The sequence below is a fragment of the Tuber melanosporum genome (genome assembly GCF_000151645.1).
Source record: "Tuber melanosporum whole genome shotgun sequence assembly, scaffold_156, strain Mel28".
NCBI classification, from domain to species: Eukaryota; Fungi; Ascomycota; class Pezizomycetes; order Pezizales; family Tuberaceae; genus Tuber; species Tuber melanosporum.
In genome coordinates this window covers 147,001-162,568 of record NW_003298815.1, presented here as the reverse complement: position 1 = coordinate 162,568, position 15,568 = coordinate 147,001, and the positions used below count along the sequence as shown (strand labels likewise).

General features: G+C 51.0%; 5 protein-coding genes; 1 reads left to right on the top strand and 4 right to left on the bottom strand.

The window, feature by feature from the left end:
- Positions 1–388: 388 nt before the first annotated feature.
- On the top strand, positions 389–1,344 carry GSTUM_00003077001 (uncharacterized protein; the record flags this gene model as incomplete). Its single annotated transcript, XM_002836657.1, has 2 exons — positions 389–853; positions 925–1,344. The coding sequence occupies 2 exons, from the start codon at positions 389–391 to the stop codon at positions 1,342–1,344; spliced, it is 885 nt and encodes a 294-aa protein (XP_002836703.1).
- Positions 1,345–2,365: 1,021 nt separating this feature from the next.
- On the bottom strand, positions 2,366–3,768 carry GSTUM_00003075001 (uncharacterized protein; the record flags this gene model as incomplete). Its single annotated transcript, XM_002836656.1, has 3 exons — positions 2,366–2,542; positions 2,607–2,985; positions 3,056–3,768. The coding sequence occupies 3 exons, from the start codon at positions 3,766–3,768 to the stop codon at positions 2,366–2,368; spliced, it is 1,269 nt and encodes a 422-aa protein (XP_002836702.1).
- A 194-nt stretch (positions 3,769–3,962) lies between these two features.
- Positions 3,963–8,106, bottom strand: GSTUM_00003074001 (uncharacterized protein). XM_002836655.2 has 11 exons: positions 8,006–8,106; positions 7,880–7,926; positions 7,754–7,771; positions 7,596–7,671; positions 7,352–7,509; positions 6,975–7,298; positions 6,015–6,922; positions 5,578–5,962; positions 4,640–5,528; positions 4,340–4,589; positions 3,963–4,285 (listed from the first exon to the last, which is right to left on the bottom strand). The coding sequence occupies exons 1-11, from the start codon at positions 8,044–8,046 to the stop codon at positions 4,193–4,195; spliced, it is 3,189 nt and encodes a 1,062-aa protein (XP_002836701.1). The 5' UTR covers positions 8,047–8,106; the 3' UTR covers positions 3,963–4,192.
- A 3,348-nt stretch (positions 8,107–11,454) lies between these two features.
- GSTUM_00003071001 (uncharacterized protein) lies at positions 11,455–13,572 on the bottom strand (the record flags this gene model as incomplete). Its single annotated transcript, XM_002836654.1, has 3 exons — positions 11,455–11,630; positions 11,682–11,721; positions 11,758–13,572. 3 exons carry the CDS (start codon positions 13,570–13,572, stop codon positions 11,455–11,457), a joined length of 2,031 nt encoding a protein of 676 aa, XP_002836700.1.
- A 359-nt stretch (positions 13,573–13,931) lies between these two features.
- On the bottom strand, positions 13,932–15,192 carry GSTUM_00003070001 (uncharacterized protein; the record flags this gene model as incomplete). Its single annotated transcript, XM_002836653.1, has 5 exons — positions 13,932–14,045; positions 14,118–14,165; positions 14,194–14,626; positions 14,681–14,745; positions 14,869–15,192. 5 exons carry the CDS (start codon positions 15,190–15,192, stop codon positions 13,932–13,934), a joined length of 984 nt encoding a protein of 327 aa, XP_002836699.1.
- Positions 15,193–15,568: the final 376 nt, after the last annotated feature.

Below are 15,568 nucleotides of genomic sequence, written 5' to 3'. Positions count from 1 at the left end.
GTTGGCGGTGGTCACAGATGACCCCGGGGAAGTTTGGAAACCCATTCTATGTCTCCATACCGTTAGTCTATTTATTATTAAATTTTGAGTGCCCCTAACACCGGGGGGGGATGGATGATTTGGACCGGGTTACATGTACTGTACTGTACAGTATCTATACTCGTAAATTTTTGGTGGTTGCAGCTTTTGCCACCCCATGTAAAATATCACTACCAGCACTGTACCAGTACAGCATGCTTTGTAGAAATGCCCAACAACCCAACCCAGCTGCGCGAGTATCATACTCGTACAGTACTGTACAGTACATATCATACCAGCGATTGCTACAGCCCTACAACAGTCCATTCCCATCTCAAGCTCACGCAAGACCGGAAAGAATTAGAAAAAAATGGGTGAGCCCTCTTCATCATCGAAACCAAAAACCTCAACAACACCCCACCAATCCATTATCCTCGGCGAGGAGGAAGATCCTAGCTCACCGGTTTCCCTCCTCATCAGGTTCGCAATCTCACTCCCGGATCTGCCCATCTACGTGCCGGCCGCAGCCAATACCTCCGTCTCGACGCTAAAGTCGCACGTCCGCTCCCTACTCCCGCCCGAGCAGTCCAAGCGCAGACTGCGACTTATCCACGCGGGAAAGGTCCTCACCGATTCGGCTACCCTCGCCTCGCAATTACACATCCCCTCCGCCCCACCACCGCCGCCGAGGGGTGATGACAGGAAAGGGAAGGGGAAAGGGAAAGGGAAGGACGTCGAGGTTGGTGGCCATGCGCGCAGAGCCGTGTACATACACTGCAGTGTCGGCGACGAGCTCTCGGAGGAAGATCTGGCTAAGGAAGCGAACGAGCAAGAGGTCTGTTTTAGTTAATCCCGTGTATAATCAATACTCCCTCCTCTCTTTTGTCCTTCTCTCTCCTCTGACAGCAATCCATCTATCCATCGCGATGCATACAGATCCCGAACCACCCGACCCGCCAGCAGGTCTCCACACTCCCCCAACCCCGCGGCTTCGATCGCCTCCTCTCCGCCGGCTTCTCGGAATCGGACGTTGCGGCCCTGCGCTCCCAATTCAACCGCCTCCATGGCGACGATGAGGAGAACGTGCGCATGCTGGAGGACCGCTGGATCGACGAGTCCGCCGGACAGGGCGGCGAACTGGCGGACGGTAGTCCCGCGGGTAGCTACGAGGATGTATTCCTGGGCGCCACAATCGGCTTCTTCTGGCCCATGGCCGTCTTCCTGATGAGGGAGGAGGAGGTCTTCTCTAAGCGCATGCAGATGTCCATTCTCGCCGGCATCCTTGTTAACTTGACGTTTTGCGTTTTAAGGTATTCCTCGACCTAAGGTACGGCCACCCAGCAGAAGTACTCGTGAGGCATGTCTCACCAAAATGGACAGCATTCTAGCAGCGAAGTTTGAGTTGACCGTTTTGATTTTGATTTTTTGATTTCTCATTTTTATTTCATTCCTCCTGACATACAGTACGGGTATGATACCAAAACACAAGGGGTATCCCCACACATAATTTTTTTCTCGGTTTCCTTTTTCCCTTTATCGCTGTGATAATATTAATATCACCGGAGGTCCGAGCTTGCACAGCACACACAAGTGAAAGAAACAGCGGGACAGGGCCACCCGGAACAATCATCAACTGCTCAAAAATATTTGAGAACTATCATACCATACCTCTTCTTACTCCTTGATTCGAAGATGAAGAAAAAAACACCCTCGTTAACCGTTTTCATGAGCATATACATCAGATAGAGAGCAGTACGAGTACAGTTGCCGGCAAACCTCCCCAACAAATCCAACAAAGCACCGTCCGTCCGCCAGAAAGACTCCGCCTCGTTCCGGGGCCATGCGAGAGGGGGGGAAGGAGGGAGGGAGGGAGGGAGGGGGTGGATTCACCCACCAAGACTCCGTTCATGTGCTGTACCGTACTTTTCACATCATCCGGCATTGAATATCGGGTCGCTTCACACCAGCGAACGGGGCGGAGTGCTCGCACCTCACCCATTGATTGTTGTCAGGCTATATAGTACTAGGCAATGCTGGACTGGACCGGATTGGTAGGGGTATGTTTGCGCTCTGGGGGAGGGGGGGGGGGGTTGCTATAAGGCTGGTTGTGCACTGTTGAACGTCCGCTGGGGAACACATCTATCGGAATTGCATTGCTGCGTTGGAGGTGGTGCTGCGCATACCAGCGGCGATACCGCGGACCACCACCACCCACGCCTCCATATTCCTAGCACGAGCCACCATTGACAGCGCCAAAAAGAAAAGAAAAGAATGATAAAAAGAAAAAGGAAAGAGAAAAAACTCCGACATTCTAATCGACATTACAGCGACCCCCAATCTAATTCCCTCACTCCACCTTATTAACCTTACCCCGGCTCTTCCCCCTCTGGGGAATATCACCCACAATAACCCCCAACAGCCAAACATTCACCGCAAAAAACACCAACGACGCAGCCCACAAGCCCGGAACGAACGTCGACTTCCCGAGAAACTCCAATTCGTAGCCTTGTTGTAACCACGCCGCCTGTAAAAACCGGTCCAATTAGCAACCACAAACACCAGATACCTCGGGCAGGGAGAAGAAGCACCTGCGAGACAACCCACAACACCAACGCAACCCCGCCGAGCCACGGCCTCCGCAACAGCACGGAGCCAGGTAGGTAGAAGGGGAGCAGGACGATATACCACATGAAGTACTGCGATGTGCACACCTTATTGAACGAGACGAAGGCGAATGTCTGCGCGAACATGGTCGCCGGGAGATCGTGCTTGGCGAAGGCCAACGGGATGACGAGTCCCGAGAGGAGCAGTTGCGGAAAGAACGGGATCGAGGCGAATGGGGTGGAGGAGTGGCCCATGGGGGAGGAGGTTAGATGTAGGAGAGTGTTGTACGGGGAGAAGTTGTGTCGATGGTCGACACGCGAGAGGTGGTGGAGGTAGGTGTGCTGGAGGAAGGGGTCGGCGTAGCTGTACGAGTACATAAATTGGGTCAGTCACTCACTCAGGCGGTGTATGGAGGAAGGCGAGGGAAACAGACAGTTTATACATCCACACATTCAACCCAACAAACGTTCCCAACGCCCAAGCTCCAAAAGTGACTCTTTCGCGATTGACAAAGCCCATCGCCTTCTCCAACCACCCGTTTTTAGACTCCTTCTCCCCTCTACCACCTCCCTCACTCTCCAACCACCAAACAATAGCGGGCGCATATATAACAGGATATATCTTAAAGTGCGTCGCCAACCCCACCAAGACCCCCGCCAACACCACACGTCTTCTCAAAACCGCCCAGACAATGCCCACCACCAGCACTCCCAGTAACCCCTCAGAGCTGCCGCGAGTACTAATAGTCGCAACCATGGGATTGACAAGCCATATGCCGGCGAACAACCCGGCAGTCCGACGGTCCATTCCTCCGTTCGTCAAGATTAGGTGAATCAACCATCCGGCAAGCACATCCGCGGCGGAAAAGATGATCTTTCCGAATGAGAAGAAGAGGAACTGCGGGTTTAGGGCCGTTGGGAGGAGGAGCCAGGCGAGGAGTGGGGTGTATCGATAGGTTTCTCGGGAATATGGAGTCGAGATTGAGGCGTTGTTGGAGTTTGTGAGGAGGTAACGGGAAGCGTCCGTGAAGACATAGTAGTCTATGTCTGTGTATTTCAGGGGAGAGGTAGAGTCTTGATATAGACCGTAGAATAGAAGAGTTATTCGGAGGAGAATGGAAGCTCCAAGGAGGGTCCGGAGTGACATTTTACACCACACTGTGGGTGGTGGTTCAAATACGGAGGTGCAGTGGAGCTTGCTCTGTTGCCCCTGAATTTGGAGCCGCATCTTAGTCAGCAGTCACAGATTATCACCCGACGACCCATATCCAGTGCAAGACGCACCCGTCAAACGTTCAAGGCTGGGAGAAGGCCAAGGGAGGTAGCATGTTCGCCTAGATGTAGACTAATAAATCATCCTACATTTTCGGAACCATATTACAAACACAGGAGGTGAATAGTTCGAGAGCTACAAATAATCCGCTAAAGGTTTGGAAGCTAGAAAGAAAAAAAGTGACGAAGAACGCAAAGTTACCCAACCAACTGCGCCGATCAAAAAAGAGGATCGATACGCTCTAGCTCCCCTCCCCCTCCCAGACAAATAGAAAAGGAAAAAAAACCCAAATAACAAATTAGTCCTGATCCTGCGCATACGAGTGCTTTCTCATTTCTCCGAGTCTCTGGCGTGCTTGCTGCAATTGGGTTTCTAGTTGTAGGATTTCGACCTTTCTGGACATAAGAATTTGTGTATAAAAAAGGGAAAGAGAAGAGGGGGTTACCTGTTGCTCCATTTCCTGAACTTTGAACTCGTGCGAGGTTAGTTTGGAGTAGTCCACATCTTCATTCTCTTCACGGTTCTTAGCGGAAATGATGTCCTGAACTTGTCGGACGAGGGATTTGCACGCGCTTGTGACGGCTTTTGATGCGGCCTCCAGACGCTCTTGTGACTTGGACATGAATGATGCCTTAACACGCGATGCGGCTACAAGTTGTGCGGTAGACGCGGCAACATCGTTGGCAACGACGATCCTACTACCGTTAGTACAAGTTAGGCTTGAAGGTATTGAAGGTAAGCTTACAGTTGTTCAAGCTTTTTATGGCCACTGATAACACCATCGGCGGTCTCAATCAACATGTTTGTGGACATGGCGACAGCCTTGGCTGCTGAAATCAGCCCCTCGGTCCAGCGATTGTTACGCTTGTAAAATGCAGTACGGGAACTGCTGCCTCTCCCTTGTGCCACAATCTCTTGCTGCGAAACCGTGGCAGCCTTGATCAACTGAGCGATAGCATTGGTAACCGCAATAGCGGCGTCTAAAATTGAATCGTGAATGCTGATTTCAAAGGTTGAATAACCTGGGTTCTTGGGCTTCTTCATAAGCTGCGCTAGGCGGGCTGTAGCGGCCTCAATTGCTGCAGCCGCCTTATTCATCTCTGCATCGACGACGTCTCCAAGATCCCCACTTGCCTTTGACAGATCGGAACCACCCTTAGCCATGAATTGCTCGGCAAGCTTGTTCAGCTTCTGCAAGTGTTTCTGGACTTCAAGATTGCTGGAAACGACAATATCGGTTTTGCGGTCGACACTCAAATCATCTAATCGGAAAGACATGAGGTTCTGGAAGAATTTCACAGCGGTTCCCGCAGACTGTCGCGCGGATGACAAGATGGCTTCGCTTCTCCTCTCATCCGGAGCAAACCGTGTAACACCTTTGGCATTCGCGAGCACATCCGCGATGGCACCAGCAAACACATGAAGCGTCTTGATGATTTGAGACTGTGTGCTATTGGGCCCATCCGCGATAAAGTGATTGAACGAGGTGGCAAACTCGGTAGCGCTCATTTGGGCCTTCTCAATCTGGGAAAGTAAATAACCGGGCGATGCACTCTGATTACCTGCATTCATAGGGGATTCTAGCTCGTAGAGGGCATCGTCGATACGCTGAACACCACTCTGAAGCACAGAGTCTAAGATGTGATGTTAGCAAGGCAAAAGAAAATCTAGTGGAGGTCTTACCAATAATCTCTGTCAGCTTCTTGAGCTGATCGAGGAGCAGCTCGTCAATCTGAGCCTCAAGCACGTGATCAGTTTCAGTGTTGTTGTGGCGCATCTCGCTGAGTTCCAACAGAGTCTGGTCCATGCCGGCCTTGAATATTTCAAGCTCCTCCTCCTTGGCCCTAAGCAATTGTTCCATATCATTATGTTTGTCATCGCTCCGAGAGGAAAGCTCATCAATCATGCGCTGCTTCCCACGCAGTATATCCTCCAAGTCCGCCACTTCACGATTATGCCGTGTCAAGAGTGCAGAGAGCTCGGAACCCCTAGATCGCTCATTATTGTCCGCCTTTTCCTGAGCAAATCGGAGTTCTCGTTTCACTTTTTCCACCTCCTCTTTTTGAGCCTGTAGCACGTCAGTAAAAAGGCTAAGCCGGCCATTTCGTGAGAGCACATACCCCCTTGACTCGGTCCAAATCGTACAAAGCACGATCTCTCTCGCGGATCATGTCGGCGAGCTCCAAATTCTTGGACTTCATTTCGCGCTCCAACTTTTCTCGCCTCTCAACAGCCTCTTGCGCAGAATTGGCCTTGAGTTGCATCTGTTTATACCTGCCCAATAGTTCAAGATGCTCGTGTCGAAGCTGGGAGTACAATTTGGCTAAAGCCTCGTACTTGCTTTTCCACATAGCAACCTGGTCCTGCAGCGACTTGATGAGGTCATCTTTAGACTGCTGCTGCTGTTGAGAGTTCAAGTTGAGGTTCATCAACTCTGTCTCAAGAGCTTTCACCTTCTGGTCGTACGACTCCAGCAGCAATACATTGTTGGCCAATTGACCCTGGTACTCCAACAATTGACGTTCCAATTCAGCAGCTTGACCCTGAGCTTGCCGTGCCATCTGATCCCTAAGAAGCTGTTCGTGCGCTAGCCTCTGTTGCTCTTGTTGCTGTCTCTGCATTTCTTCATAGGCCCTCTGGTTCTGCAATGCAAGCATCTCCTGCTGCCGCAATTCCGCTTCCCTCTGCTCCTGTAGCCGGCGTTGCTCCTCCTCGTATGCCCGTTGTTGCTGCAGTTGCTCTTGAGACCAGAAGTCGGAAATCGGCTCGGGTTCGGGCTGGGAAATTGCGGGTGGGCTAGGAATGGGTTCGGGAGGTGGAGGCATCTCGTTCGCCGGTCTACGTGGGAGTGCCGGGGGTGCATCTTCCTCGCTGAGTAGATTGGGGGGGTCCTGGGGAAGCTTTGGGACGGTGATCAAACTCGTCAAATAGCGAAGATTCGAGCACTCGTAGTAAAATCGTACAAGACGGTGGTGCTGTCCATCGTAACGGTCACGTAGGGGAGCGAGCGCATCATCGTCGCCAGTACCTATCCACTTGTGAGACAGACATCCAACCCTGCGGGGGCAACCGAAGCTCACTCTGGTGCATTGCCCTCAACATGCTGGTGATGAACTTATAGATTCCATAGCTCTCCTGGACAAGAGGCACAAGGCAGGAGATACGACACTCGTTGTTGACACCATGGCGGAAGTGGGAGAAGACAAGCTTTTGGAAAGCATCGATCTGGTCTTGCAATGTCATGAGATCGGTGATAGTCTCGTATCCCTCGTTCGGATCGTTAATGCTCTTTAAGCTAATATATTCCTCATAGTCAAACACCCCATTAAATTCCGGATGATGCCTATGAAAGGCCAGCTTTGCCAACAAGAAATAAATGTATTCCCGAATCAAAGGACCGTATCCTGATTCCATTAGCAAAGGCTGGCCCAAGACATGGGCCCGCAGAGATGCATACCCCGTAGCCCCTCCCCGGCTACCCCTCGGGTCAGAGACTCCAACCACCCAGTATGTGCATGAGCCTCACGAATTGTCACAGGGTGACCTTCCTGGAGAACTTTGTGGATACTTATCAACGCCTTGAACGTCTGGACCTCATCCGCCATGATAGGCTGCCTAGAAAAGAATCTCGTTTAGTCTGCGCACAAACCAACCACCCTGGGAAGGTCGGCGTATGATCACGGGGGTTAAGATTAACTTACACTTTCATACCAGCCCAGAAGGACTGCGACGATTTGTGGTCCCATGTGTAAACAATGCAAGAACGGACATGTTTTCCTAAAAACCTTGTTTAGCCTGCCAAATCCCCTCAATGAAGCCGTAAGCTCAAGAGCTATAGTCTATTGTTCGGGGTACCCACGTTTAGGAGCGGTCTCCTCTAAAAGTTACCCCACACTGTCAGCGAAACTTCAAACCGGACGAGAGATGAGTGAAAGGGACTGATCCGTCTCTAATTATTCATAGGAGGTAGATGAGGATAGCGAACCCATATTGGTAGCCTTCTTAATGTTTATCACGAGGTCAGATTCGGATCTAACTTCAGTGTCAGCTCAAATGCTCCCTCCCCCCCGCCCACCAAACGGGGAATCAAGAAAGTGGATAGGATACACACCTGCTCATGTCCACGTTCCGTGTAGACCCAGTATAAGCCATGATAGCAAAGGATGGATTTTTTCGGTATCTCAAAGCTTTGGTATTCAGAGAGGAAGGGTTGGAGGAAAGGAAGAAAGATGGTCAAGGGTAGACTAGATACTAGCAGCAACAGAGGGAAACGAACATTGGTGGAGGAGAACGGTAATTTGCCAAGCCCGTAGACTAATTAGAAACACGCGGGCCACGCAAGACCAATTGAAGTCTTGGCTCAGTGCGGGCAACAGCGGCTCCTTTGTTCCAGTCAGTTGTCGTCAGCAAGCTTTGTAGGAGAACAAGAGAAAGCTGAAAGTCCCCTTGCTTATTTACGACAACCCATTATCATTCTATGGAGCTTTTCTGAGATTTTTCCATATTCTTTCCTTTCCTTCTTTCCCTTCTCGCTCCTTACTGAGTCTACTATAAATATCATACCATTGTCAACCCTTCGAGAGCCCTATTGTTACCATTACAGGCCGGCCGAAACTTTTCTTCCTTTGCACTTGCGGTCCAGCATATCGGCCGCATACCCTTCTCGCTGGCTCCAGTGTCCGAGCGAGAAGATTCTCGCGCAAACCTCCACCACCCTCGGGTAGCTTCAGTGCTAGGGGTGGCGCGCTGCTATCATGTCCCATTGATAATCTGTCGGGGCCTCTCCATCTGGCCGAGCCTGATCGGATTGTCCAGATGCGCTATCACGTTCGTCGCTACGGAGGGCTTGGGATGTGCACAGGTGGAACTGATGCTAGCAGTGATATGGGTACGCGCTGTTAAGCGGTCCATCTCCCGGGATTATTTTGCAAGCTTATGATGATGATTGTGGGGGTGGGGATGGCAGTGTTGTTCCTCGGCGTATCTCTCGTACTTGTTCATAAATAATCTGATGGCGCGATGGTCTGCTCTTCCGCTGCTCTTGGCTATCGTCACCTGGGCTAATTGTTATCATGGCCAGGCTTATATATTACACTCCTCCGGGTATGATACTCTCAACGTGAAGGAAGGAACGAGTGAGTGAATGAGCAACTAGAGAACCTAAGGCTGACCTCTACGTGCTAGCGACCATGGTTCGTCTATTCTCCATTAGTGCCATAAACGCCTACCTCACGTCGTGGGCTTTGACTATCGTTGGAGCTGGAAAGCCACGAATGCTCCTACCTGCATGGATACTGATAGCGCTTGTGAGCTTCCTCTGACTCTCATGCAATGATTGATTTATCATACCCTATTTACTCGATACACGACGAAAAGGTACTCGCGGCCATACATCGGATGACCGTCCGAAAGATCAACCTTTCCCATCAAGTGGCTTCTGCCACAAGTGTGCTGTGCTTTGCCGGTGTTTGCAGCACTCTTGCCCTGCTATTGGAGTTGCACCTCTGCCCACTCACCAGACCAGAATAGACCAGATCTATTGTGACCCTTTGGATATCATACCTTCTCCCGCCCGCCTTTTTACCCCTCTGCCTCTTTTCTCCCCCTCCCTTCATCATTTCCTCATTCCTGCTCCCTCTCTCTCTCCTACTCACTCGTTTGTCGGAGGGTTCTGCAGACGAGCACTGTACGAGCACAGCGAGTATTGGTAACTGGCATAGCCGACGATTAATGTAAAAAGCTGCGGCTAAAAGTGAAAAAGTAGAAAATAAAAAATACTTATTTTCAGCAGGGAGCTTCCAAGTTCTTGGTGCATATTTACTGTATTATATTATATATTCGTACATCCCAAACTAGATGTCGGGCACATGATACCGCGGAAACGCAGCTGTATCGCTTTGACCTTCTGGTTCGCAAAAAAACCGTCCCATCGATCATTAGACTACTGGTAGACTACCCCCTTTCCCTTCCCAAACCCGTTTCACATCCCAACTCGTACATGGCCGACGGACCCATTGCGGCTCAACATCCATCCACCCACCCACCACCAAACCAACCCCACCAACCCCACCAACGTTTCCCCATCTTCTAAACAACATCGACAACAGCAATGCTCCGCTCAGTAATACGAGCACCACTACGACCCCTCTCGCCCTTCCGTCCACTAGTGAATTCCAATGTCAATGTCAGGTACAAGTCGGTGGGCAAGGGCTTGAAATTCACGCCGCCGCCTGCAAAGCCACAACAGAGCTTTCGTTTGACAGCGCAGGCAGGACAGGAAGGGGCAGATATTGGCCTTCTCGTTGGTAATCCCCGCCCTCCCCAGTTCACTCCCACGAGGGAGGACTAACCAGGATGACCAGACACCTTTATAATGCCAACAGGCAAAAACCTCCCCTCACTCTTCACTTCACCGAAAGAACGTCTCCAGCTAGAAGGTAGAAGAATTAAGCAAAAACTAATGGACCTCCGAGAGTACCCCCCCCTCCTCCTCCCTCCACTACCCCACTTCCCCAAATACTAACTCCCCCCTCCTGCTCCTCAGCATGTTGGTATTCCGCTACACAACAAAACACCCCCTCCGCCCCTTCCAAGCCCGCAAATTCGCCGAAGCCCTGCACAAGAACATGTACGCTGCCTTTGCCGTCGGCGACATAGACTCCTTACGCGCCATCTGTGGCGACGGTCTACTATCCTCCTTCCGCAAGCGACTGAGCGTGCGACCCTCGAACGTGCGCATGGAGTGGCGTCTACATCGTATGCTCTCGCAACCACGGGTGGTCAGCTCCAAGGCTCACCATTACGTCGGCCTCGGGTTGAATCGGCGACAGGCGGTCGTGCGATTGCACTCTCTGCAGAGTCTGGCGAAGGTCACGTTGGGTAAGCGTGGGGAGGTATTGTCCAGGGAGGGGGGCGAGGAGAAGGAGGTGGTGGAGTATTTGGTCATAGAGAAGAAGTATGACAAGGATATTGAGAGCCCCTGGAGTGTTTGGGGGACGACGGAGGAGACTACTGGTTTGTTGCTTTTCTTCCTTCCTTCCTCTCCCGGGGAGTGCTAACGGTTTAGCTTAGTGGAGAGGTTGAAACATATGGATGAGCAAAAGAGATTACTCGGGTTGATGTAGAAATTTGAGACGGCATAGAGAGAGGGAGCGAGCAAGAGTTTGCGTATGTAGATTACCGTTTCTTTTGTATATATGATATCTGTGCGTTAAACGGGGCACAGCACGCACAATTACTTGCAAATCCATTAATCTCCATTGTCGGACAAGAGCCTCCAAGTGCCGTAGGACAGACGCTCTCTAGTACTCGTACCGCACAGTGCATGCTCAACAGTAAGGCAAAGTAATCATTACCACCAATCCCCATCACCCCTATCACCAGCCAACAAAAAAAATTAAAAAAATTAAAAAAAAATACAACCTCCTCTCAATCAATCAATCAACTCAACCAGTTATTCAAAGCAACCTGTAAGAGTACTAATATACAATTCACTGTAGCAACCAAACCCAATGCGACAAACAAATAGAAAAGTAAAAAAAGAAAGGAAAAAATCTAAACTTAACCCCAAGTACCACCCCCACCACCCCTCCCCTGCCTCTTCTGCGCCGATAACCGCCAACTGTCGTCACCGTCACCGAACCTATTGAACAGCGGTTGGATCCGCTCATTCCTCCTCCGCTTGCTGAGTTCGCCTTTGCCGCCGCCGACTTTGAAGAAGCTGGGGGCGCAATCGACTGCCATAATTCAGTACATCATCGCCATCATCATAACGGGGGGGAACATACCAAGCCACTTGGGCTCGATGGCGGTGGTGCAATGCATATACTCCTTCGTCGTCATTATCAGCGTGTGGAAGATGACGTGCTCGGCCGGTTTGCCAAAAAGCGCGCTGGAGGGATGCATGTACACCGGTGTGCCCTCGATCAGCGTCTTGTACCCCTCCTGTGGATCCTTCCTTGCAGAGTTCCTAAAGAAGCCAGAACACAATGCCTGCCTAACCCTCATCGTGTCCCGACCACACGAGACGACTCTGTGATTATACCGACTCATAATCATTTCCAGCTGCGCGCGCACGTCCTTCGCACGCTTCATGCTCCGCGCCTGGATAAAGTTGTCGAAGCACCAGGGATTCGAAAAGGCCGAATTTTTCCATGCGTTATAAACGTTCAGTAAGGTCAGGTGGTCGCCGTGTGGGTCGTGGAATTTGGCCTTCTTCTGGTCGGCTTGGTTTTGCTTCTCCTTTGGGCGGTAGAAGACTGTTTGCACAGAGAGCATGGCTACGATGCTGAGAATTTCGTCAGAGCAGCCAATGTCCACGCTTGCTATCAGGACTTTGGCTAACGCAGGTTCCATGGGGAAGTCTGCCATTTTGCGGCCGAGGCGGGTTAGTAAGCCTTCGTCGTCTAGTGCCGATAAGGCGTAGAGCTCTTCGAGAGCTGTCAACATAGTGTTTGTGGGTGGCGGATCCATGAAGTCAAAGTGTAAGAGATCGTTGATTCCCATTGCTTTCAACATCAGAATTGTATGGCTCAAGTTTTGACGTTGGATTTCAGGGATAGAGGTCGGGAGCATTTCAGATTGGAACGCAGCTTCGGTGTATAGACGGTAACATTTTCCGGGCCCCGTTCGACCGGCACGACCGGCCCTTTGTTTTGCCTGGGCTTGTGAGATTGGTGTGACGACCAGAGAATCCATTCCTAGTTTTGGGTCAAAGGCGTTTTGCTTGACGAAGCCGGGGTCGATGACGTAGTAGATTTGGTCAATGGTGATGGAGGTTTCGGCAATGTTTGTTGCGATAACCACTTTCCGACATCCCGGTGGGGCAGGCTCGAAAATCTTGCTTTGCATCTCACTAGGGAGGGCAGAGTAGACGGGGAGGATAATCAGCTCCGGGACGCTAGGCCCTAGAGCTTTCATACGTTCGTAGAGAATCTCGCAACTCGTGTCGATTTCCTCCTGACCTGTCAAGAAGAGCAGGATGTCTCCCGGTGGCTCGCTCAAGTGGATTTGCATAACAGTGATCAGGGCTGCATCAAGATAATCGCTTTCTGGCTCCTTGGTATAAAGAATCTCTACTGGATACGTTCGGCCGGGAATGGTGAAGATGGGACACTGGTTAAAGTAGTTTGAAAACTTTTCCGCATCCAACGTAGCCGATGTGACAATCAACTTGAGATCCGCCCTTCTCTTGAGCGTCTTCTTCAAGAGACCAAAAAGAACATCCGTAGCAATTGTCCTCTCGTGTGCCTCGTCAAGGATGATGACCGAATATCGCCTGAGATCTGGATCGAGTAATACTTCGCGCTGAAGCATACCGTCCGTCATGTACTTGATCTTCGTCTCCGGACCGGTGCAATCCTCAAAACGAATGGTGTACCCAACCTCCTGACCAACTCTACATCCCACCTCCTCAGCCACACGCTTTGCAACGGACATGGCAGCAACACGTCTAGGCTGGGTGCACCCGATCATCCCATTATCTGCGAACCCTGCCTCCGCGAGGAACTGTGTCATCTGAGTAGTCTTCCCGGAACCAGTATCACCAACCACAATCAGTAGTTGGTTGCCCTGCACAGCCTTGATCAACGAACTTCGTAGTTTGAATACCGGGAGGGACTCTCGTTGCTCCTTGATGGTCTTGTTTGTGATCTTTCCAAACGACATGTTTTTGCTCATAGTTGCCCTCTTCCATTCCGGCAGGTCGCCTCCTTGGTTTAGACGGGAGTTCTTCAAATCCGATGCGAATTTGCGATGGTCGGGAGCTACCATTGGATCCTGCCATTGAGCGTTAAGATCGACCTTTTGTGCTTCCTCCGCCGCAACATCTGCTGCCTGTTGCTGCCTTAGCTCTCTTCTCTCCTTAGCTAGCGCTGTACCTCCCATAGCCGCTCTATTGAGTGATCCATCGGGAGCTTTGACAACACGAATTGGAGAAAGTTCCAAGCTCTGTCTCGTCTGACCGGCCAAGAACGGTGGTTCCTCCCCACGAACTTCAATATCAACATCCTCCTCCTCTTCGAATTGCCCTTCTCCAGTCAAGGTCGCATGGTACTCCTCGTCGATATCTGGGTAATCGGCGGCCGAAATTGCCCCGGAAGCGATGAGCTGCTTAATCTCCCAGCGCTCGGGGGAGGACATTCGCTTCTTGACTTTGAATTTCGAATCTTCTTCAAAAGCAGGAACGGTGTCGGAATCAAGACTGCCATACTTCGATCCCGTACCGTCCAGCCTCTCCATGTTGGCGCCCGAGGCGATGCGCTTAGCCGGCTCTAGGTCTCGTCCGGTGTTTTGGTCGACATCCTTCATTGACAATCCTATGCGAGTGCCTTGTACGCTGACAACCTTGACCTTCACCGATTGGCCTCTCGACAGCAGATCTGCCGGGTGGTTGACTCGATCCAGGCGGATTGCCGAAATGTGCACGAGGCCATCCACTTTGCCCTTGACATTCTGAAGACTGACAAACACGCCGAAATCCTTCATCCCAGAGACCCTACCATTGTAAATCTTGTAGAGGACAGGGTTCTCGTCGAGTTCAGGCACAGGTGGTCTTCGGAAATCGTCATCCTCGTCTCCGCCGTATCTATGTTTGCCTCTGCGTTCCCGATCCCGGCCAAAATCATCCCGTTCGCGACCCCTCTTCCTATCCCCCCCTCTAGACCTTGACCCTGACCTAGACCTGTAGTTCCGCGCGAGCCTACCATACGGACTCGGCGAGCGACTCCGTTTCCTAGAGCGTTCTCCCACACCCCGCTCTCTTCCTGGCTCCAATCTTTCCAAAAACGCCAACGCGTCGCCACCCCCGCCCTCCTTCTTTCTATTCTCCGACTTGCTCTTCGACTCCAAATTCTCCAGCATCGCCATCATATCATCTATTGCATTTGGCTCCTTATTCTTCTTCCCGCCCTCCCCGTAATCCTCTTCCCACGTGGGCGGCACCTCCTTATCCGGCAAAGCCAAACCCTTGAACACCCTAGCCTTGGTATCCAAGTCCATTTCCTTCTTCGTCCCTTCTTCGCTCCCATCACCAGATCCTTTTGACCGTTTGTTCTTGTGCTTCGGGTGCATTGTGAGCACCAACCTATCGATGCTAGTAATGAGGGAGTCCGGGAAGTCGACGCCATGTGAGGCAATTATCTTCTTGAACTCCTCGGGGGAGCTGGTTTGCTGGTGCAGGTTTATGACAAATTCCGCGAGCGTCTTGTCGTCGATGCCCAAGTGGTTGCCCAGCTCTGTGGTGATCTTGGAAACCAGGGAAAGGTACTCCAGGTTCTGGAGGTCTTCGAGGGCTTCCATGTTTTCCTTGTTTTTCTTTCTTAAAAGGGAGTGTTGTGGTAAGAAAGAGTCTGTGTGGAGTCGCCGGCTGGAAGGCATGGCCTTAATTAAGTATCAAACCAATAGAGTAAGGGCCTTTGAGGCTTAAGTTTTTGTGGCTAGTGTGGCTAGTGTTCTTCACGAGATATCACTCAGTAATTCCCCTAGGAGTCAGACACTCAAGACCTAAGCAAAACACTCTTAGATAAAAACTTAGGGCCTGCTCGGCTCGACACAAAAATTGCAATTTTTCCACTTTAATGCTATTTTTTTTACTCTTTAGATAATAATAATATTATTATTATTTAGATTGGGCCACGCTCGGCTTGCCACAAAAATTGTGATTTTTTAAAAATTT